This window comes from Diceros bicornis, chromosome 4 (assembly GCF_020826845.1).
Source record: "Diceros bicornis minor isolate mBicDic1 chromosome 4, mDicBic1.mat.cur, whole genome shotgun sequence".
NCBI classification, from domain to species: domain Eukaryota; kingdom Metazoa; phylum Chordata; class Mammalia; order Perissodactyla; family Rhinocerotidae; genus Diceros; species Diceros bicornis.
Genome location: NC_080743.1, coordinates 95,882,215 through 95,905,011, shown reverse-complemented (window position 1 = coordinate 95,905,011; position 22,797 = coordinate 95,882,215). Strand labels below are relative to the sequence as shown.

General features: G+C 33.5%; 1 protein-coding gene across 2 annotated transcripts in view; it reads right to left on the bottom strand.

The window, feature by feature from the left end:
- Positions 1–1,700: 1,700 nt before the first annotated feature.
- KIFAP3 (kinesin associated protein 3) overlaps positions 1,701–22,797 on the bottom strand; it is a 171,568-nt gene continuing 150,471 nt past the window's right edge. The window contains exon 20 of one of the 2 annotated variants that reach the window (XM_058540099.1): positions 1,701–2,298. In XM_058540099.1, coding sequence (XP_058396082.1) covers positions 2,190–2,298 — 109 coding nt within the window. In that variant the 3' untranslated portion in view covers positions 1,701–2,189. Of the gene's footprint in view, positions 2,299–6,302; positions 6,364–22,797 lie in introns of those variants that run through there. The other variant, XM_058540101.1, reaches the window with a different exon arrangement.

Here is a 22,797-nt window from a genome sequence, read left to right as displayed (position 1 = left end):
TTAGTTACTAAAGTAAATGTGACTTTAATTTGTAGTCAAAATCTGGTGAGGCCAGGATATTTGCCTTACATATAAATAGTATTTCTAAAAGTGCCCAAGGCCAAAGCCTTTTGTTTTCTAAGTACATAAGAATTTTAGATATTCTTCCTTATTCCTTTAGTAAAACTTTCCTTCATAAATAATGCAAAGGTATGGGCCGGCCCCGTGGCTTAGCGGTTAAGTGCGCACGCTCTGCTGCTGGCGGCCCGGGGTTCGATTGCCAGGTGCGCACCGACGCACCGCTTCTCTGGCCATGCTGAGGCCGCGTCCCACATACAGCAACTAGAAGGATGTGCAGCTATGACATACAACTATCTACTGGGGCTTTGGGGGGAAAAAAATAAATAAATTAAAAAAAAAATAATAATGCAAAGGTAAACCAGTCCATGCCTGAGTGAAAAGATCACAATTTCTAAATTTGTGAAGTCCTAAAATAATGAAAAAAATGCAGGAGAGTAAGCATGCGCATGTAAACCTCAGTGAGCACAGCCCTGGAAATGTTATGAATTGTTAGGGATGTTCCTCCTAAACCAGTTGTAACAGTACAAGGGAAGTTAAGCAATAGAATGTTTGCTTTATCTGTCTATTAATGTCACTCACTATGTGTATTTACACTTTGTATATATGACAAAAAGGCAAGTATTGAGGTTACTGGATTGGAAGCATGGAGAGAGGTTATGTCACTGGATAAAAATATCAGCTTGGGCCAGTCATTTAATCTCTCCTGGCCACAGTTTTTTCAACTGAAAGAGTTTGACAGGGTTGCTTCTAAAGACCTTTCCAGCTTTAATATTCTACATTTAAAATAGAAACTGAGACAAATAAATGTATGTTTTCAGAAAGATCAATTAGATTGTGAGTTCAAAGACACAAATCCTACCTCAGATCCACATGTTCCCTAAGGAGCATCATATACTTCCTTATACATACCAGGTAGTTAAGAAAATATCTGTTGATTATATTTAAAATTTTTATGTGATTCGTTTCTCAAATAAGTCAATGGACTGAGTTATTTCAAAGGCACTTTCCAGCTCCACTATTCTCTGCTTAAAATATAAATCAAGCCAAATACAAAATGTAGTAGATCCATGAGATTTTAAGTCTTGTCCTTGATCTTTGTAGTCCCTTCAAAGCCTCATATAATTCCTTCCATAGCAGGTGCTCAAAGAAATATCTCCAGATTACAGTTATTTATTTATTTTATTTACTTTGTTTTTCAAGTGAATTTTCAACATAACATTAATGAGGTATTTTCAAAACTCATTATTAATTATAACGTCTTTCCATTTCTTACTACCTAAATCTATCTTATAAAAACAAGTGAACAAATGGGAAATGGGTGTCTAAGTGAGCAAAATATTCTGTTCTTTAGTTTTCCTCAATGAGACTTATAATTAGCTTTTCCGTACTTTAGATTTCTTAAATAATAAAATTTAAAAGCCCAATACTAATCTAGTTTCATGTATACCAATAGATGTTCCAGGTTTTCTATATTAGAAAGACATGAATTCAAATTGCTGAAAAGACTCTACTCATATATAACATAACTTAAGGCATATATTCCATTGTTAATTGAAAACTCATAGTTAATAACTTTGGGAAGCAAACTTTGAGGCATATGGCACGGAATAAAATGGTGATGTTCTTTTTATAAATTCTAAAGGTAGCATGTATCACATGAAATACTCAAAGAGCTTACAAGGGGGTGAAAAGGGCAGGGAAAAATAAAATTCATACACTCCCTATATAAACATGTAAGTCCTAATGAAACACATTAAATAGAAACACAAGACTTTGGCTAATTCATTTGTACTTTGTTTCTTTTTAATAGAAATTAAATTAGTCACTTAATGTACATAATGTCGTGTTTGTTTTCTAGTCTAGTTGCTTTTCAGCATTCACTTTTGAGTCTCATGGGAAATGTTATTCAGCATCAAGATGTGGCTTGATGAGAGAATAGCGTCAAGCATCAACTGTACTTAACACAGGACAAAAGGGGGTGGAGTTAATCTGCAGCTAACAACATGGAAAAATAAAAAGAAACACAGATCCACAATAGTATCAACATGCATTATTAGGCCAAGATTCAAAGTTAACCCAACCCACCCTGATTTCTTCTAAACTGAGAGTACACATGGAAAGGGATGACTTTATCGAGGTCCATAGCCATAGTAGTAAGGTTCATCAGGGCGGAATCCATAAGCTGTGGCAGGGCGTCCAAGAATGCCAACTGACTGGCCAAAGCCATCCATTCCAAGGCTAAAGAGAGAAAAAGAAATGATAAGTTATATTTTTCACCACACATGCACAATACAGGTCAAGTAAAAGGCCTGGAATTTTACACCTCCAAGATTCTCTTCCTAGCAGCAAAAATGATTTACGTGGCTATCATTAACCTATTTTCTTCTCTAAATTAATATAGCCATAAAAACGTGTATAATAAATATTTGCTTCTAACAATTTGTGTTAAAAATGTTGGAAACCTCTGTCATCAGATACCATTCAAGACAAAGAGGAGGACAGATCAGAAAAGTTTTAATAAATTATATTCAGATATGGCTCTTATGCCAGAATATGAAAAGATTTTACACATTAGCAATTATTCGTAACACACTGCTAGGGAATGATAAAATTAAAATTCTAGTAAAGTGAGTTTTGCTATTTATAATAAGACCTCTTTTTCATATGAAGATATAGGACTAATCCACTATTAGTAAGGACATGCAATTTGAGTTTTAGCAGTAAACTCTCACTCAGGGCCAAACCATACTGTAAGCATATGACTACAAAAAGAAGACAAGGAATTTTACAAAATTTGCAAGTTAGCCAGATTTGATCTGAAGTCCTTCTTCTGACTCCTCAATGTAAAAATTACTAAATAGTACATGTTTCTTTTCAGTGTCAGCAAGATAATTATAAATTTTGGTCCAATTCATTCTATGGAAATAATAGAAACCCAAAGATAAACTTCAGAGTTATAAAGGTAGCTTGAAGCATAGATAAACTTGATTATCACTTTAAAAAATTATTTGTCTATTAATAAATTATTTAGAAAAAAATCTGTTCTCCAAAGCACTTTTTAAGAAGCAGAGAATTATCCAACACTTAGCAAAATGACAAGATATTTATTTTGCCAGGCAAATATGGCAGCTGTAACATGCTCATGCATAGCTCATGCGGTGAATGCTAGTGAGCTTATTTCCAATCAAAGGAAACAGCTTATAATGCAGAAATGTAAGCTTTGAAAACAAATATTTAAATGATTTAAAATTATTTGAGATTATACTAGAGGAAAAGATACTTTTCTCCTTACCAGCAAAATCTTAATATGATTAAAAAATATATTCATATAGCCACTAACTTCCTCTCACAACTCAAAATGAGATTAAGTTAAAACACTTTAAAAGTAACTATTAAAATGTTAAGGTTTTAAATAATTTCTGTGTATGTGTACAGGGACAGACTACTAAATGTAAAGAACCATAATACATATAGGGCATATTATTTATGTGAATCTACCTCTCAGGGGAATGGAATTTCTGAAATATAAATTTTAGGTTGGCATTTGTAGTGAGTGATCCTGGACAAATCAAACTTTTTGGGCTCCTTCTATATAAAAAACTGTCTATAATTTCTGAAAGTTGGTTGAAATTTTTAAGTCTGAATTTTATTTTGAAATGGCAAAATATAAGCACGCCCCTCTTACCTTGGTCCTATGGGAAGAAAGATTAAATTTTATGATGAAGGGAAATATTACTCTAGAGATAGTTTCAAAGATGTTTCAGAAATTAATGGAGCCCATGAACTAAATACACCTGTATCAGTTTAAAATTAGAGGAAATGTGACAGTTGAAATTTTTTCTCCTGAAGCACGAAGGCTAACAAATGGTCATGTATCTAAACAGCTCTCAATTATATAAAGGTTGATGTATAGCTTGTGGATTTCAACTCCTTCCCTTTTCATCTTTTTACTTATTACCTGGCTTCAGCCACTCCTTACTTGCTTTATCACCTCTTCTGAGGCTGAACAGAAGCAGACTCAGGTTAAACGCAAGTTAATTTTATCTTTGTTTCTCAATCTAGGGGCTGTGGTGAGATCTCTTTCAAGAACTTGGAAACAAGAGGCACATAGTAGATCAGTGAAGAAATATGCAAAGGCACCTTCAAAACAGAACATCTCACACAGGAACTTATAGCAATATGACTGTAATCCTATCTACATCAAGAAGATGAACGTCAGAAGGGAGTCTGTCAGCCATGCTGGCACGCAACAAGCAGCTCCTCAGAGGCAACGTTGGTAGAACCAACCTAAGCAATTCCTTGAGGAGTACCTGACCTTTTTGGCAGGCTTGTCCTCATTGAGGAAGGGGCCTTAACAAAGGTTCTGAGAGTCTGAGGTCATTATACATTCAAACTGCAAAACTTGCTGTTTTTCATTTCTATGACCAATAGGCAAACTTCTGATCACTGTTTTCCCATGTGGCTTGCCAACAGGGTAAAGAATAAACTTAAACATTATCGGATCTGCCTGACGGTTAAACATTTCACTGTAAATTGACAAATGGATATTCTGTTTTCTTTTTTTTAAATGTGTCAGTCACACTTTTGGTAAGAATTTGCATCCCCAAGTCAGTGCAAGTAAGACCAAACCTTGAACACTGATGAGTTTGAATTTCTGAGCCTGCAAGTTTACTGTGATAAAGTTCTATTTATGCAGTCAACAGTTCACCCAGAGACATCTGTGTGTATTACAATGTACAGGACAAAATTTTTTAAACTTCCATAGATATCAAGAAAAATTTTCAAGGAGAAAAATTTGAAACAAACTCTTACAATGAGTTCTTCTGGAACAATCCATCATTTATCACAGATAAACTTGCTGTTTAAAGAAAAGAATATTTGAAACATTATAACCAGTTTGGATGGTACTTTGACATAAGTCCTAGGTACTTTTGCATTATAAAAGATCAATTATATCCATACAATTAATTTCTTTTAAATAAAATTCACTCTGAAATAGAATAGTTTGATTCTTTAATCGCTCATTTGGTTCTAATATAGTGGGGAAACTGGACTTTTCAAGATGCTAAAACCTGGAGATAGACATTCTTTTAGGACATGTGGAGACTTATTCTACTTTCTCCCTTGGGGTAAAGATGTAGCCTTGTTAATGCTGAATTTGGTTCAAAACCAGGAGAGCCTCATAAGTTTTCCTTTAAACAGAGACAGACGGATTCTTTATGTAAGTTCTTTTGGATGGGGATAGAAACCATGAATATAAAAGGGAAGTGTCGCAGCAAAAATTGTGCTTTCTTGATCCACTAAGACTTGACTTAAGAGTACTTGCACGCCTCACTAGGGACTCTGGGAACCAAGGGAAACTGTGGTGTGCTGTGATATGCTGCACCTGCTCCTGCCCTGTGTGATCATTCTGCTTCAGATAAGAGGCAATGTTACCTCAAGAAAAAAAGTTTGTACATTTGGCTATTTATATTGGAATTTAATCCAACACTGCATGTGTGTCTGTGTATGTACATGTTCTCTTTCCACTAACCTAAGTAAAAAAAGCTGTATGTCTCTCTAATAGATTGGATTAATTCTAATTAGATTAGATTAGAATATGCCACTACTAGACCACTTTTTCTTTACAGGACTAGTTACGTAGTGTCATTTAACCTTTATCATCAATGTCTAGATATCACAGTTTGGACCTTTAAACTAGAAAAAAATACAAAAATGCAATATCTCTTCTTGAAAATATATAATTCTAGTCCAAAGAAAATGGTTACTGTTTGTTGTGAAAAGACAATTAGGAAAGGTAAGGCCCCCAAAATCCATCTGCTATTAAGTTTTATGTCCCAAAAACAATGATTTTTGGGTACCTAGTAAGGAAAATGACAAATTCTTCATAAGTAAAAAATTATATTTAAAATTCAACAACAAATATAAAATCATATCTAGATTTTATTTTTGAACAAACATTTAGAAATCTAGTTAGCATTCAGCAAGCAGAAGACTGAATTTTCTGTAATATTTACAAAGCTTCAAACAAATTTTTAACAGCAGTCATTAGAATTCTAAACTTGAGATGATTCTAAGAGGAAAAAAGAAATCCCGACATGACAAGTGACACTTCACATGCAGCACATTACAAGGGGAACGGCAGCCAGTAAGGAATCCTGGGCGCTTGGAGGCTCTTATTCAACTTCTGTGCCAGAGCTCACATTCCTATACAAAGAGAAGAAAGTCACCCACCTCTGGCTGTTTGTGAGGCTTAATTAGTGCACATTTGTGAAGCACTTTGAATTCCTTGGATGAAAAGTGCTGCATAAGTGAAAAGTATTATCATTATTTTATTAAAATTAGATAAAAGCAACACAAGTCTTCTTCTTCTTTGAAATTCCCAAGTCAGCAAAATGAATGCAGTGTAAATAAATAATGAATACATTATTTGACGCTAGAAAAAAAAGAAAAAGAAAAAATTCAAGCCAAGCTCTCTTTTCGCAGGCTCATAGAATCTTTGACTTGGAAACATTTTAAGAAGCAATCTAATCTACACTTCCATTCACAACATCCTTGATAGGGTCTATCCAAGAAATGGAATGCTCACTATATTGTGAAGGCAGTTTATTCCATTTATGGACACGTCACACTGTTAGAAAGTTCTTTAGTACACTGATCTGAAATCTGGTTCTATTAGTCCTGGAATTACCCTCTGGAACCACACAAGAAGTCTACTCCTTCTTTAATATGACTATCTTACGACTCTTGTTTAATCAGTCCTCACGACATGGTCTCTAAAATCTTTACCATCTCAACTGCTCTCTAAAATAACTTGATTTTTTCAGTATTTTTCTTAAAATGAAGAATCCGAAAATAATATGAGACTTAGGATGTGGTCTGAAACCAGTATAGAATATAATGAGATCCTATTTCTGACTCTCTACTAACATAGGTTAAAACTTTATTGATCTTAAACAAAATTTTTAAGGAGTTATTACCATAAAGTGGCTTACACTGAATGTATGTGTGTATACACACATAGACATACATGAAATTTTCACTTAAAACTACCATGTTGAATTTCATTTTTTTAGTTTGGGTCTTTCTTTAGGGATTCTATTCTCTGTAAGACAAAATCCTTTATGACAATATATTTATAAGTAGGAAATGGTGATTCTTATTAACCACCTATCTTTGTGATCCATAAGATAACACCAAAGTCTGGAATTCTTTTGGGATTGTCAAGTGAAAGGACTTAACAGGGGCTTTCTTTGGAGGAAACTTTCCAGGTTATTATGAAACTATGAAATGATTTGATAAGAGTTTTCTAGAACAGTTCATTCTTTTTATCAATTACTCCAATATATTGATCATAGAATCAAAATCAGTATGTTTATCTTCCTTTCTGATTATAAATTGATCATTACAGTAATTTCAGCTTAAGTATGATTTGTCACTGGAAATTTAGGTCTACGTAATAGTAATCCTTTGTACATCTATCCACTCATCCACCTATCCATCCACCCATCCATCCACTCACCCATCCACCCACCTATCCATCCATCCATCCATCCAAATAGTACGTGAGTTCCTACAATGTGTTTAAGTATAGTGTGAAGAGTCAGTGTTAAAAAAAAAAAAAAAAGACGTGGTGCTGGGAAGGCAATAATAAGACACGGTCTCTGACCATGGATTGGAGGCAACTAACATGGAACAAAATTCTGATAATAATATGATATTGTACTACCCTAGCATATTTGTAAACTGCTATAGAAGAATAGAAGAGGACCAAATATTTAATATAATATGAGAGTTATGTTAGAGGTATGTACAAATTGTTACAGAAGAATCTCAGGGGATAGAAAGTCTTCATAGAAAATACTTTGATTTTAATGAATCTGTCACTTCTTAATATTATATTTTGTTTTTTTGTCTTTATTTCCTATTAGAGTGTAAGCACCATGAAGGGTAAGGACTGTCTTATTCATTCTATATCACTAGCATCTAGGACTGTATATGACATGGAGTGGGCATTCACAAAGTATTTGATTGCATGAATGGATGAAATCTTAAAGGACAAATAGGACTTCACAGGTGAAGAGAGAGAATTCCTAATAGTCCGGCAGCCTAAGCAAGAGAGACAAGGGGCTGAAGAATAGCAAATGGTTTGTTATAAAGTCTTAGGTTTATGATATAAGCAAGTCGCAGGAGATAAGGCTAGAAAGAGAAGTTACGACCAGATTTTGAAAGCTCCTCAAATGCTATGTTAAGAACTACATACGTTGGAGTTGTCAATAGTTTTTTTGTGTGTGTGAGAGGAAGATCAGCCCTGAACTAATATCCGATGCCAATCCTCCTCTTTTTTTTTTTTTTTTTTGCTGAGGAAGATTGGCCCTGGGCTAACATCCATGCCCATCTTCCTCTACTTTATGTGGGACCCCGCCACAGCATGGCTTGACAAGCGGTGCGTCAGTGCACGCCTGGGATCCGAACCTGAAAACCCTGGGCTGCTGAAGCGGAGTATGTGCACTTAACCGCTATGCCACTGGGCCGGACCCTGTCAATAGTTTTTAAGAAGAAGAACGACTTACTTCTGTGTTTTAGAAAGATAATTGCGGTAATAAAGAGGGTCGAGAGGCAAAAACATGGGCAACATTTAAGACACTATTATGGCTGTCCATATGTGAAGTAATGAGAGCCTGTAGAGGTGTTGGCAGAAAAAACAATGATCAAATATGCTACATTTCACAACAAAGAATGGTATCTTTTTCTCTCTTGAGATGTTTTTTTTAGCTATACTTTTACTATTTGGGAACTGAGAATGAAGTGAAAGAATTTCAAAACTGACTAAAAATTTTAGAGGTTATAATTAATTAGAATGAAACAATTTTTACCCCTTTAATATGGGAATATGCTTCATCAAATAACTAAGAGGCTGTGGTATTCCCTGTAGATGAAATCAGATTGTAGAAGTAGTTTGCCTCTGTATTCAGTAGGAAGGGCTGGACTATTCTGGCAGAAGAGAACATTTTTTTTTCTTGAAATTCTTATATAAAATAACAAGAGAAGTGTAGATCGAATGAAGATAATGCCTATAAAATTATACCTAACATTTGTATAGTGACACATTTTTAAACTGATTTAAATGTTTGTAATTTATAGATCAACCACTAGATGGAGAGCTTGTCTTTTCACTAAATATCATGTACTTTTTACAAAGTTTTAAAGCAAGCTTTATCCAATTTAAACTTCTCAGCATATTTAACACTGATAGAATGTGGTTTCCATTGCTTTCTCATATAATCAATGTCTTCATTTTATAAATGTGAAATAATTTAGTCAGAGTTAAACAGGAATATCTGTCTATATGCAAAAAAGTTTTGGGAATGTGGGGGCCCCTGCAAATGATAGAAGATGCGGATTGTCTTGGACACTGAAAAATGTAATGTACATGCATGTTGAAGTACTACTATTATAGGGAGCTTCTAAAATTTTCATTGAACCTGTCAATAGCATCTTATTTCTATAAATTTATATGTGATAAATACATATATCTATGTTACTCAGAGGTGTTACTTATTGCTTTGGACTGGAGCTTTTGTTTTATTGAGAAAATGAGCACAGTTAAGAAGTCTTTTACTGAATTTCACCAATATATATCAAGTTTAGCTGTCATTTTTCATTTAGTTTTCTTTACTCTTCCTCTTTTATATGCATGATTATCAATTTTCCTTTTATTATGATAAAACTAAATGGCTAAAGAATCTTAAAGAATCATTTTTAGTGAAATCAAACTAAATAATATTTTCCCAAAAATCAAGGTCAAATGATATGAGTAGTGGGAAGTTGTATTTAAAGTACTCATCTAGAATTTATTAAAAAAATTTTTTTTTAAAAGACATCTGTCAATTCTATGGGGAAAATTACAACTTTGGGGACAGATCCTTTCAATTTCGTCACTATACCGAGATGCTTCAGACAAAAACTAATTTGTACTAATGATGAAGTAAGCATGTGTAAAACAGTCACTGATTTATTCCGAATGGTAGGAATTCCATTTCACTGACGCTCCTCTAATATCATTCAATTTACACTTCTCTTGTTATACATCTTAATCTGTTGTTTAACCATCTCTGATAAGTTTTGGCCACTTTTCTGGGCTGGTGAATTAAAATCATCTAGTTCTCTTTTCAACTGATGAGAAAAAAGCAGCCCTTTCAAATTCCAGGCTTGATATAGGTAATTCAGTTCCATTTTCCTATAGCATATAACCTACCTAGTTCAATATTCTTGTGGGTAGTTCTTTTTGTGTGTGTGTCACTTAGGGTGCTTCCTATCTGTGTGAACTTTTGTGAATTTGCCCATGAATTATAAATTTTTGTTATATTTTGTCCACCTTTCCTATATATCTAAATAGGAGGGAGCCCTTCCAAGTCAGTTCAGTCTACCATCCCTTCCACTTTATGTTTATTATCTGTTCTGCACACTCAAGGAAAAGAATTTATAAACCTTGTATTCCTGTGACTCAAAACTGGCTTTCTTGAAGAGAACAATGATGTGAAAGAAATAACTGAAGCCGTTAGAAGATATTTTCTTATTCCTTATTTGTAGCAATTAACAGAAAAAATACTCTAATAGGTGCCTAATGGAAGCTGTCAGATGTGATTATCAAGCCGAAGTGAATATTTACTCAAACCTATAATGGTCTCAAACTTTTTATAGCAATATTTTAATGAAAGTATACCACCTAGTCATCTTTAACTTACATTTCTTCAATTAAGTAGAAAGACTTCTTGAAATTGGCAGTTCTGTAATATCAAGCAACGCCTCATTTCATGCCACCAAATGTTAAGGGAACTTACTGAGCTGCTTAAGTAACCTCTAGGTCAATAAACTGAGTCATTAGCACCTCCTTTAAATAACTGTTTGTCTGTTACTGGTTCAACATTTATATAATCTGTCAGGATACCTTGGTTTTTTAAGGTACAAAAATTACTGCTGTAGACTTCAAGTAGAGAATATAATGTAAGTAGCAATGTTTTCACAGTGATAGTTTAACCATACTGTCTGGTACTGAGTGAGTTAAAGACTGAACACCACAGCTAATTACTATGTAATGCTAACCTTAGTTGCTGGTTCATTTTGAGACTCTTTAAAATATGAACTGTGTATTTTACCCCTATGCACTCTCTTAATGATTTGTTTTTTTAGACTGAAATCACTTCCAGCCATCAGTTATACTCTTGGTCTCTACATATGCACTTTTCCAAGCACAAATATTTCTTTTTCCTATTGGTCTGCCAGCCCTGTCAGAGCAAATTTCACTTTAAACTAAATGCTATGATACTTAAAACCTCTTGGATTACTCAGGCTGCTAGTGTGATCTATGACCTTCCAAGAATGACAGCTGAACTTTCCAATTTGCTTATACTGCTTGGGGAACTAGAAAGCACATGCCAAAGAGGAAAATGTTTCTGATGTTGAACAGAGAGAAAAGTTCTTGTTGGAGGTGGGAGCAGGAGACTATTGAGTACTGAAAAATACTAATAAGAAATGAAAAGAAACTAAACATGCTGTAAAGTCTAAGACCACAAGCATAATTCAAAAGTTAATCCTAGTAGTAAAAACGTTTTAGTACAGTTAAAATATGAATAATGACATTCAGTTACTGCAATTTAAACACCAACCAGAACCTTAAACTGACAATGCGCTATCAAAATGAACAAGTTCAAGAGATGGAATAGAATCTAAACTTATCTTGAGTACTATACAAAATGGGCTATATCAACTCCCCACAGACAGAAACCTGACATATGGACATAATCAAAGAGGTTATCTTTGAGCCAAAGATATGGCTATCTAACATGCTTGCTACCCCTACTGACATATCAGTCTCTCGTAAATGAAAAATTAATGTTAAGCTTCTGTTAAAACCTTGTCTCCAAAGTCCTTAAATAAATAATATAGTTTGGGAATATTTTGATATAGTTTTGGAACTTTTCACTTTCTTTTACTACCTTACATAAGAGGTGGATAAATGTTTGTTGTCAAAAAAAAAAAATCTCAAAAATCTTATCAAATATAAGAAGCTTCACATAAAGTCTCCTGTTTATGTCATAGTCTACTTAGTCATTTATTTGTCTCAATAATTTTTAGGCTAAATATTCTACAAATTACCTTTGGCTGATAAAAATCAAATGGTAGTTGATAAGTAAAGACTTTTTTTGTAGCTAAATCAAACTAAATAATATTTTTCTAAAATTGAGGGTACAAATATGGATAATAGAAACTATAAACAAATTAAAAGTGCATGTTTTTAAATAGCGAAGCAGGAAAGTTTGAAAATTCGATTCTAAATAAGTTTATAACAACAAATATACAACAAAAAGATATTTCCTTGCATTATGATATTTTAAAACATCTATGTTGGGCAGTGTTATATAAAGTGAAAATACGTTCAGCCCCTAAATCAGTAATTTCAGTAATTAATACAGGTCAGATAAATATTTCATAGTTATTTAGTGTCCTCTAGAGCATTTAGGATCTCAGCATATTATATAACATACCAACATTGCATTTAGCACTAGAAGAATCAGTACTAAAGTAAATTTCTACTCTTAAATTTCATAAGCTCTCTTGGTCCTTGGAAATGCATTTGTTTATTATGGGTCTGTAAAAAAAAAAAAAAAAGAGGTAAATTCATTTTCTACTGAGGTCTAAGGCTAATTTTAGATTGTCAAGATACAGACTGGTTTAAGTCATTCTGATGAACCAGACTGTAGTCTTCTGATGATAAAACCAGGTATTTCTATATCATCTTCACAGAATGGGGCTAAGCACCCTTTGGACACACACTGCATTGACACCAAGCAAATCCAGTGTAGACTGGAATGTATAAGTATATGATTCTAACAATTATTTTTCTGACTTGTATCCTATTACCACATTTTAAATTAAAGTTATTTTCAAAGCAACATAAGGAAACATCATATTTTTTTTATCACGATATATATGGGCATTTTTCTCCCTTAATTTAGGGAATGGCAATTATGTTTATAAATTCAGCAAAACTAATTTAAGTATGAAGTTATCAACAACTCCTGAATTTTATTAAAGACCTCAAAACCAGAATATCTGGATATGATTTCTGTCTCTACTGATATAACTTGCTTCAGTACATATTGGTAACTTTCTTTGCCATGACTTCTTTTTTTTGTAAAATAAGAATGGCTGTCCCTTTTAACATTTCTCTGCCTTGACATTATTATATTTCCAAGTCTCTTATAAGAACAGTATACAGACTCTTATAGTATTTACTTGGTATTGTTATTGTTATGACACATGAAAATGATAGAGCCTTCTCTAAAAATACTTAAGAAATTCTGGCTCCTGCCACATAATTTAGACAGTTAAGAGATACTCTATCATACTTGGCATGCTTCTTACACATGCCTTCTGTTTGCCTTTACAGGCTCTTACATAATTCATAGAGATTTATGCCTATACACAGGCAACTAATTGTTGTTGCACTAAAATAATGCCATGGCCAATCATATCTTCCTTTTACGATAGTGAGACTAGACTGCTTGTGTAAATAAGGTTATTCAATCAAAACCCTTCAGATTCTATGTCATGATTGACGCAAATGGTACAACACCTTAGGGATGAAAAATACTGGGAAAGTCTCTTCACTTGCTTTTCATCTCATTTTATATTCAGTGAGTTTATTTTGAAAGTAGTATATCAAGGGTAAAGTTTTTAGTTATTTCATGCAAATCATCAGTTCCCACATCGTACACATTCCTATACTCAGGTTCACTAATACAGTGTTGGCTTCTCTTTGAAAAGGGCACAGGTCATGGAAATGTTTATGGTGGTGTCTTTTTATTCTGTGATGTTCATTTTCTTGGGGTTGTGCCAATTTGATGATCTGGGACTTATAAGCAAAGCTGGGCAACTATGAGAAGAATTTTTCAGGAAGATGGGAATGCACCATACATTTTTGAGATTATGGGCAGTATATGGTTAACAGTGTACAGTTTTAGGCAGTATTTCAAACTAGCACATAGGTATATCTATATTAGTTATTTCAAGTACGCAGGACAAGGAACAATTACAAATTGATTTATTTAAAATAACTATGGTGCCCACTTGCTGATGGCAAACAGTAATTCCCTCCCCCAGACTTTGGGAGAAAAAGGCAAGATGCAACTGTAAGAAATTGTAATAGTTTCTTTTTTCTCTTTGGTATACACAGAACAAGTTAAATTATAAGAGTCCAATATTTATAAAGTCCCTAAAATCCAGAAACTTTTTTTTATAATTTTTGAGACTTTTAAGAATTCCTGTTTATTTACCACCTCAAAAGAGATCTCAACATGAGTTTGAACACCCATGTAAATATAGCTTTATGGGATTTCTTGCATCAATTTGGAAAGATGTAATTTTTAAGTTACAGTTGCAATTTAAAATTTTACTTGCCTAACTATGTTCATAGAAGCTTCCTCTCATCCTTTCTCATTTGAGGGGCTCTAACTTAGCCACTTGATACTGTCCACACAAATCTGGATTCCTTTTACAGATTGCTTTGCCTTTTAATTTCTGACAGGACAATATGAAGGTGTTTTGTTTTTGGTTGGAAAAACCTGAAACCTTTAACTTCGAATTAAGGGCCCACAAAAGCATTTGTTGATTGTGCCTCTCTAATCTGAAATGAGACCATAGAAATATGTAGCTTTTACATAAAAACCAATATAAACATACATAGAATTTTATATTCACCAATTAATTTTAATAATAGAAGTATAAAGTTTAGACAATTACTAATCATTTTCTCAAACATAAAAAAGTAGCATTTGAAAATAGATTCTATTATACAGTGCCACACTTGTCTCTTTGAAGTAGGTCTGATTTCTACTTAATTGATAAAGGCACTAAGCAGTTATGAGGTTACCAAGTGATTTGGGCTACTACTGGAAGACTGAATACTGGCCTAAAATTCCAGGTAAAATCTACAGGATTATAGTCCATAATTAATCCCTTTAACTCCAGATATCTCCATTTCCAAATAACCATCAATGGAGGTTTATTCCTTTTTAAAATGAGAAAACCTGATGTATTTTAACAAATCCTTTGTAATCTAAAATTCTTTCAGTTAAAAGTTTTGTTAACTCATCATAACTATGATGTCAGTGTTAAAAGTTTAAAGACTAAAATGTTTTGTCACTTGTTCCCTTGGGAATTATCTATCTATCTATCTACCTACCTACCTACCTACCTACCCACCCACCCACCTACCCATTTAGGTAAAATGAGAGGTTTCTACTCAGTAAACCTTTACCCATGAGATGGGAGGCATTGGAAATCAACAATTACATCAAACTCTTTGATACAATGGCTCTCCTCAAATCTCATAATTATTCAAATTATGTTTTATAGGACATGGATGTGTTTCTAAAGGGGCATTATCTCTATTACAAAGCCACAATAAGTTGCTGTCTGGACTAATCCTTCCAAAGTGCCTATTGTTATAAGGAAGTAACTAAATTCTAGTGAATTACCAGACCATCAAAGTGAAATGTTTTATTAAATAGCCTATATAATTCAGGAGGCTGTAATTCAATAATAATGTGATCCTTTGTCAAATATTGCACTGCTTAGCTTAAAATGCAAAACAATCTGAATCTATAAATCTATTTGCTTTTTTATCTAAGAAAATTCATCACAGTATCTTTTAAAATTTTTTTTAATTTTATTTTTTTCCAGCTTTGAAATATAATTGACATATGACATTATCATCAGATTATCTGATTTTTTTTTGTTTCTGGTAAGAAAATACTAGAGTATAATCTTTTGTAATGGAAGTAAGTTAATGAATGACAACACTCCCAATAGTATACTCTTCAAAAAAAAAAGTGTTTATTATTTAAGATGGCGTGGTATTCTTTTCTAAAGATGATTAATTCTGTGTCCTCTAAAGATTAAGGACAATTCAGAAATGTTTAAGATGTTTATTTCATTGGAATACACACACACACACACACACACACACTTATTTAATCAAGGTGTGGGAATAACAAAAGGGGGCAGGAATATGCAGAAGACCACTTATGTCCAAATACTGACATGGTACTTAGTATTAATTCCTTAATTCCTTTTCTAAGCCTGATAACACTATTAGCTTAAATATTTTCAAAAAAAGAAAGTTGAAATAAAGAATAACAAATAGGATACTTGAAGTCATCTCAAAAAATCATATTTTACCCCTGAATTATATGCTTCTCAAAGGGAAAGGGATTCTTAGCGATCTCTATATCCCTAGAGCCCATCCAAGTACTTGTCAATTAACTAGGTTACTGAATAAAGGAATTTTAAGTGTTAAAAGGAAACATTAAATGTACATCCTTATCTTGATTATATCTTTATTTTATACTCTATAAAGTTAATTTCATTTGTCATCACAGAAACTTTAAGTAAAAGTTAAAAGCATCTTTTGGAAATAATCTCCAATAGCATATACGCTATACTTCTGATGTACTAATTACCAACAGGTCGTTAGTTAAGACTCAGTAATAGGAGAGAAACAAGATCAAAGAAACGCTTTATTCATTCAAGTATGGGCTAGAATTGGTTTCTAGAGAACATAGGCTATTTGATAATGAAAACTAATACAAAACTTGTAATATTAAGATATCACAAGTTTCTTTTGGCAATAAAAAATTTTTTTATGATAGAGAATGCTTACATTTGGTATAGATGAGTACTGGTCAGTATATTCAATTAGATATGTGGTAGTATAATTACGAATTTCTTAACTTGATCTTAACTACAAAGGCAAGCATCTTCAATCTACATAAACTACTGCAATTCAAAAGACAGTTATCTTATATAGGTTATTAAAATTTTTCCCATATAGCGTAGGTTCCTACCAACAATTTTATAATACAAGCACATAATACTATATATAGATATATAGATTATGTATTTAAAAATTACTATGCACTGCATAGTCAGAAGGATGATACTGAAATAGTAAATATTAAATATAAAATTAAGACTGTTAAAAATGAAAATAAAATACAGCATGGAAAATGGAGTGAGCCATATATGTATTTCAATACTGGATCTGACCATTATAACTAATTTATTATACAAACATCTATTGAGAACCGAGTGCGTGCCAGGCACTGTAGATAATTTTGAACAAGACAGTCAAAGTTCTTGCTCTTCTGGAGACTATATTCTTTGGAAGGAGGTACATAAACAAATGAACCCAAAAATAAATGATTAGAGTGCGAAAAAGGACAGTAACTAGAGGATGGGAGAGAAGGAGCTTCTTTGACACTTTTGTCAGGAAAAGACTGTCTAAGGAAGTAATAGTTGAGCTGAGACTTGAAAGATAAGAACGAGCCAGTTACTCAAAAAGTCAGGAGAAGAAGATACAACTTAAATACTAAGGTGCTGAAGTGAGAAAGATCTCTGTGTGTGTCTGAGGAACAGAAGGCAGCTCAAAGTGGGTGGAATTAGTAAGCATTTGGGACATTTGTAGGAATTGAGGCTGGAGAAGTAGATAAGTGTCAGGTAATGCAGAACTTTATAGGCCATGGTAAGGAATTTATATTTTATTATAGGAGCATGGGAAGCCACTGAAGGCAGGGAGGAGACATGATCTGTTTTACACTTTAAAAAGATCATGATGGTTACTGTGAAAAAAGCTGATTGCAAGGGACGTTAAGCGTAGAAGCAGGGAAATTAATTAGAAGGCTACTGAATGGTTCACATGACAGATGATGGTGGCTTGGACTAGGGTACTAACAGTGGAAATGGAAAGAAACAGCTAAATTTGAGCCATAGTCTAGAAATGAAAACAACAGGACTTGCAGATGGTTTGCACTGGGGAGAGTGGTAACAGTGAGGAAAAGGGAGACTCCAACCAAGGAAGACTCCAAAATTTATGGCTTGAACTACTGGATGATGATGACATTTTTAAGATGGAAGATTAGGGAGGAACCTGTTTGCATGTGGGAAATCAAAAGTTAAGTTCGATGATTTTATTTAACATTCAGTTGGATATGTTAAATAGTGAGAGGACTAAGGCTGCTGGTGCTCAGAGGAGAGGTCTCAGATGAAATATAAGCTTATAAATAGTATTTAAAGCCATGAGATCTGGATGAAATCCTCTAGGTGGTAGGTGTAGTTAGAGAAGAGGGCTCCCCAAAATGGTATGGATAGAGAACAGGGCCAAAGCCCTGAAGTAGCAGCATTTAAAGGTGAAAAGGAGGAATATCCAGCAGACAACAGTGGGAAGGAATGAAGAAAGGCTTAAGAGAAAAATCAGAAAAATGGGGTATCTTGAAGATAGAGCTGAAAGAAGGGAGTTTCAAAAAGCAGGGCCGGGACATCTGTGTCAACACTGCTGGGAGGTAAAGATGAGAACGGGCCATTGGGTTTGGCAATGTGAAGATTACTGGTGATTTTGACAAGACTGAAGAAGTTGGAGAGTGAATGAGAGTCTTGCGAGAAGTACTGTAGGAAGGGAAGTGAGAAATGGGCAGTAGTTGGATTATGAAGTAGGCCAAAGAGAGTTTATCTTTGGAGATACCAGACTATGTTTATATTCTTTTTTTGTGTGTGTGTGAGGAAGATTAGCCTCGAGCTAACATCCGTTGCCAATCCTCCTTTTTTGCTGAGGAAGATCGGCCCTGGGCTAACATCCGTGTCCATCTTCTCTACTTTATATGGGATGCCTGCTGCGGCATGGCTTGACAAGCGGTGCATCTATGCACGCTGGGGATCAGAACCCTGGGCCGCTGCAGTGGAGCGCGTGCACTTAACTGCTACGCCACCGGGCCAGCCCCTATGTTTATATTCTGATAGGAATGATCTAGTAGAACGGAAAAGAATGATGACATGAAAAAAGTCCGTGAGAAGGCAAGAAAGGATGAGGTTCAGAGCAAAATGGACTGATTAGACTTTAGAAAAACAGGGCAATTCCTTCATTGTAACAGAAGGGAAGAAAGAAAGGTGGGTAAAAATATGAGTAGAGATTGAGTGGTGGACAGATAACCTTGGGCAACAAGCTTCAGTTTATTTAATAATAATATCTCCTTCCCTGAGCTGTTGTGAAGATTAAACTAGATAAGAGATATGATAAACAGCAATGAGCATACTGCCTAGCACTGAGTAAGTATATTTCAATACATGCCATCATTATTATTAATCAACGTATCTCAGACTGTAGGCAGATTTGAAACCATTTTAGAGAATATCATTTCAAATAATACAATTAGAATAAAGATTAAGTCTGTATGGCATTGAAGCCTGCATTGTTTCTATTCCTTTCCAGTAATTTCATTTAAAACTGGACTGGACTGTTCATGTTCCAGAAACAAACTGTTTCAAGCAGTTTCACTTTTAATATATCTTTTTTAAAGAATAAGAGCAACAAAAACTTTAAAAAAATAATGTTTATTTTGTGCAGAAATTTTCTAATCCAGAATTTTGGATGGATTATGGACTAATGGTCTGATGCAGATTTATAGTTGCAGAAAAACAAAGAAGCAAACTACAGAGCAGGCCCCCCTAGATACAGAGTCTAAAATTCTTTTTTAGCCTCCATCATTTTTTTCCATATGCAAACTATAATATTACAGTTTAAGTACACATAGATTAAGTACACATAGGCTTATTTGAAGACCCAATAATTCTAGAGTACAAGCTACACTTTTGAAGTTCAATATTTCTACATTGTATCTAACACCTGAACAGGCCTAGAGTAGTGCTGCACCTCTCTCTCCTTTAAAATTTTCAAACCACTCTTTTCTTAACCTTCTTTCTTGTTGAGGTAACTAACAACTGGTACTTTCCCAAAAGTGGGTCCTCTGTTTTATCAAGAAATATGACTTTACTACCCCCAATTTAGAAATATTAGAAATATTATTCTGAGTTTCAACACATTTTTTTTTTCTGCCCAAAGCCGCAGTGCACAGTTGTATATCCTAGTTGTAATTCCTTCTACTTCTTCTATGTGAGTTGCTGCCACAGCATGGCAACTGACAGATGGGTGGTGTGGTTCAGTGACCAGGAAATGAATCCAGGCCGCCAAAGTGGTGAGAACCTGAACTTTAACCACTAGACCATCAGGGCTGGCTCTTCAACACCTTTTTAATAATCGTTTTTATGATAGTTATCTAAATCAATGAATGGGTATTATACACTGTTGATTTATGCCACCATTTTGATTTTTATGAGAATAGAAATTATTTATTCTGTGAAAACAGGGCTATAAGAATCCATAACTGATTTTAATGGTGAGAAACTAGCAGCTGATTTTTTTCTTTTATATATTTTATTTTATAATATTTCATATTTATATATGTAAATATGATATAAAACATTTAACACTAAAAAATATTTATCAATGGCTATCATCTAAAATGGCCTTCTACATGTGAATTTCTTGACAGAGATAAGTTCCAGTTGCCAACCACAAAATAAGACAGTAGAAAAGATAAGAGGTATAAGTGAAAAATAAGTTTAACAACATATATTAACTGAATCAAATAATTAATGCCTAAACTGACAGGTTTCATTGTAGCAAAAAAAGAAAATAAAAAAATATGAGATTTTATTGTACTTCAGTATGAAGATGCATATATTTAATAATGTACAAAATTTAGGTTGCTTAAATGTGATTTTGAATTTCCATTGATTTATTCAAAAGATATTTATAATACTTCCAATATGTGTAAGGACCCATTAGATAAGATGGTTCAGTGGATGCTTATAAAAATGTTATTTTTACTTTAAGAATAGCTCTTATAATGTAGAGATCAAGTTTTTTGAAATCCTTTAAATTCCATTAAATACTATGGAAACTTTTCTAATCAAAAGTGAAAAATAATGTTCTGACTTATTAAATAAACCCATTAAGTACAAATTTATGTTGAAACTGAACATACAATATAATCAAAGAAATAACAAACTAGCCTATATTATTTGCAGGGAAAGAAAGGCTTGGTCTTTCAAAAACATTAAAGTAGATCCCATTTGAATCTTAATGGTAGTATACATACATGTGCACCCACCCCCTTACCCGACCTCCTCAACACATGCACACCTTTCTCCTCTCAGTTTATTAACATTCTAAATCTTTCTCCCAGGTTTAGCCTTGCAACCACTTAGTTGATAAAGTTGGTCACTTAAAAAAGGAAGAAAGCCCAATAAAATGAATTACAAAGGCAACAAGATTAAACTGATTGCACTGTTTTCATACATCTAGTTGAAATTCTGCAAATACGCAGTTGGCTCTGGTTTGGCATTTAACAGCATGCGATCAGTAAGGAGGAGGAAATTTTATTCTCATTAACTGTTGCAGATTTACTGCAGTGAAAAAGGGCTATGTAACCTGAGATGTGACAGTACAGAAAGATCAAAGCCATGGACTGGAAACTAAATAAACCCTCTGGCTACTTCCTGCAAGGAAAATTCACTTTGGCAATGTAAAACAGAGCCCAGTTAAAAACTACTCTCAGTTTTATGAGCTGTCATAGCAGCTCAAGTGGTTTGGACTGGCTGAGTTTAGAACATTATATTTCCTTGTTTTTGTCTTAGATACTTCTGTAAGCAGTTTTATAGACTTTTTTTTTTTTTAAACACAATAACAACAACAACAAAACTCTTCTTTTGGTTGAAACTGAGAAGGTAACCACTAAACTTATTAAAGCAGGCAGGTCTTCATTTGCACATTCCTTTCTCATTTAGTTCAGTTTAATATTTTGCTCTTAGATTTGGCAAGATACATTTACTTTAATAATTCATCTGCAATCTGTACAACTCCTATTCAGAATAAGTGCAAATCATTTACAGAGCCCACATGGCTTGTATCTGAGGGGTGAGCTATTTGTAATAGCACATCTGGAAGGACTACAGGCAATATGGAGAATATGGGAATTAATTAATATTACACTTAAAAACCTATAGGTTCTAGGTTTCATTTGTTTTTTTTAAACATATTTAAGAAAAAATATTTGGTTTAACATTTCTAATATAAGGAATTTTTAACAATTGTTCATAAATACTTAAATCACATTGTTAAATCAATCAAAACACAGATGGGCTAGAATAAATCAACCTTAAATTAGAAAATATCCCTGAGTTTAGGAGTAAGCTCAGGATCACTGAATCCAGACTAAAAGAAAATACAAGATGACATGCTCTGTTTTCCTCCCTTTTATTTTTTTGGAGGGGGTGGTGGTGCTTATCAACCAAATTACCTACAGTTTTGTTCTTCTCATTAGACTATGAATAAGCAAGACTTTATAATGGTAATTTGCATCCTACTCCCTTAAAAAAATTTCATAATTTTTTTGAAAATAAGAGTATTTCATAGGTTAAATATGTCGTAAAAGCAGTCCTTACTTAAGGACTTTCTATTTTCTTTCCATTTAAATTTACAACTAATTTTTATATATCTGTATAGTCAACAAAATGCTATTAATACATATAAAAAATGTATGAACTTTAACACTAGATAATCACTCTTAAATGGTGGTGATATAATTAACTTCTCAGGCATGATTGGATTAACTCCCATGTCATTTCTTGTAGTACAAAGCTACACCATAATTGATGTGCTAACATTTTTATAGGATCTAGTCATATTGAGATTACTTTTTTTTATTTGTAGAGTCAGTTACACTGAATTTCTTCTCCTAAATGAAAGTCCTAATAAAGTGACAATAATTTGGTTTTCTT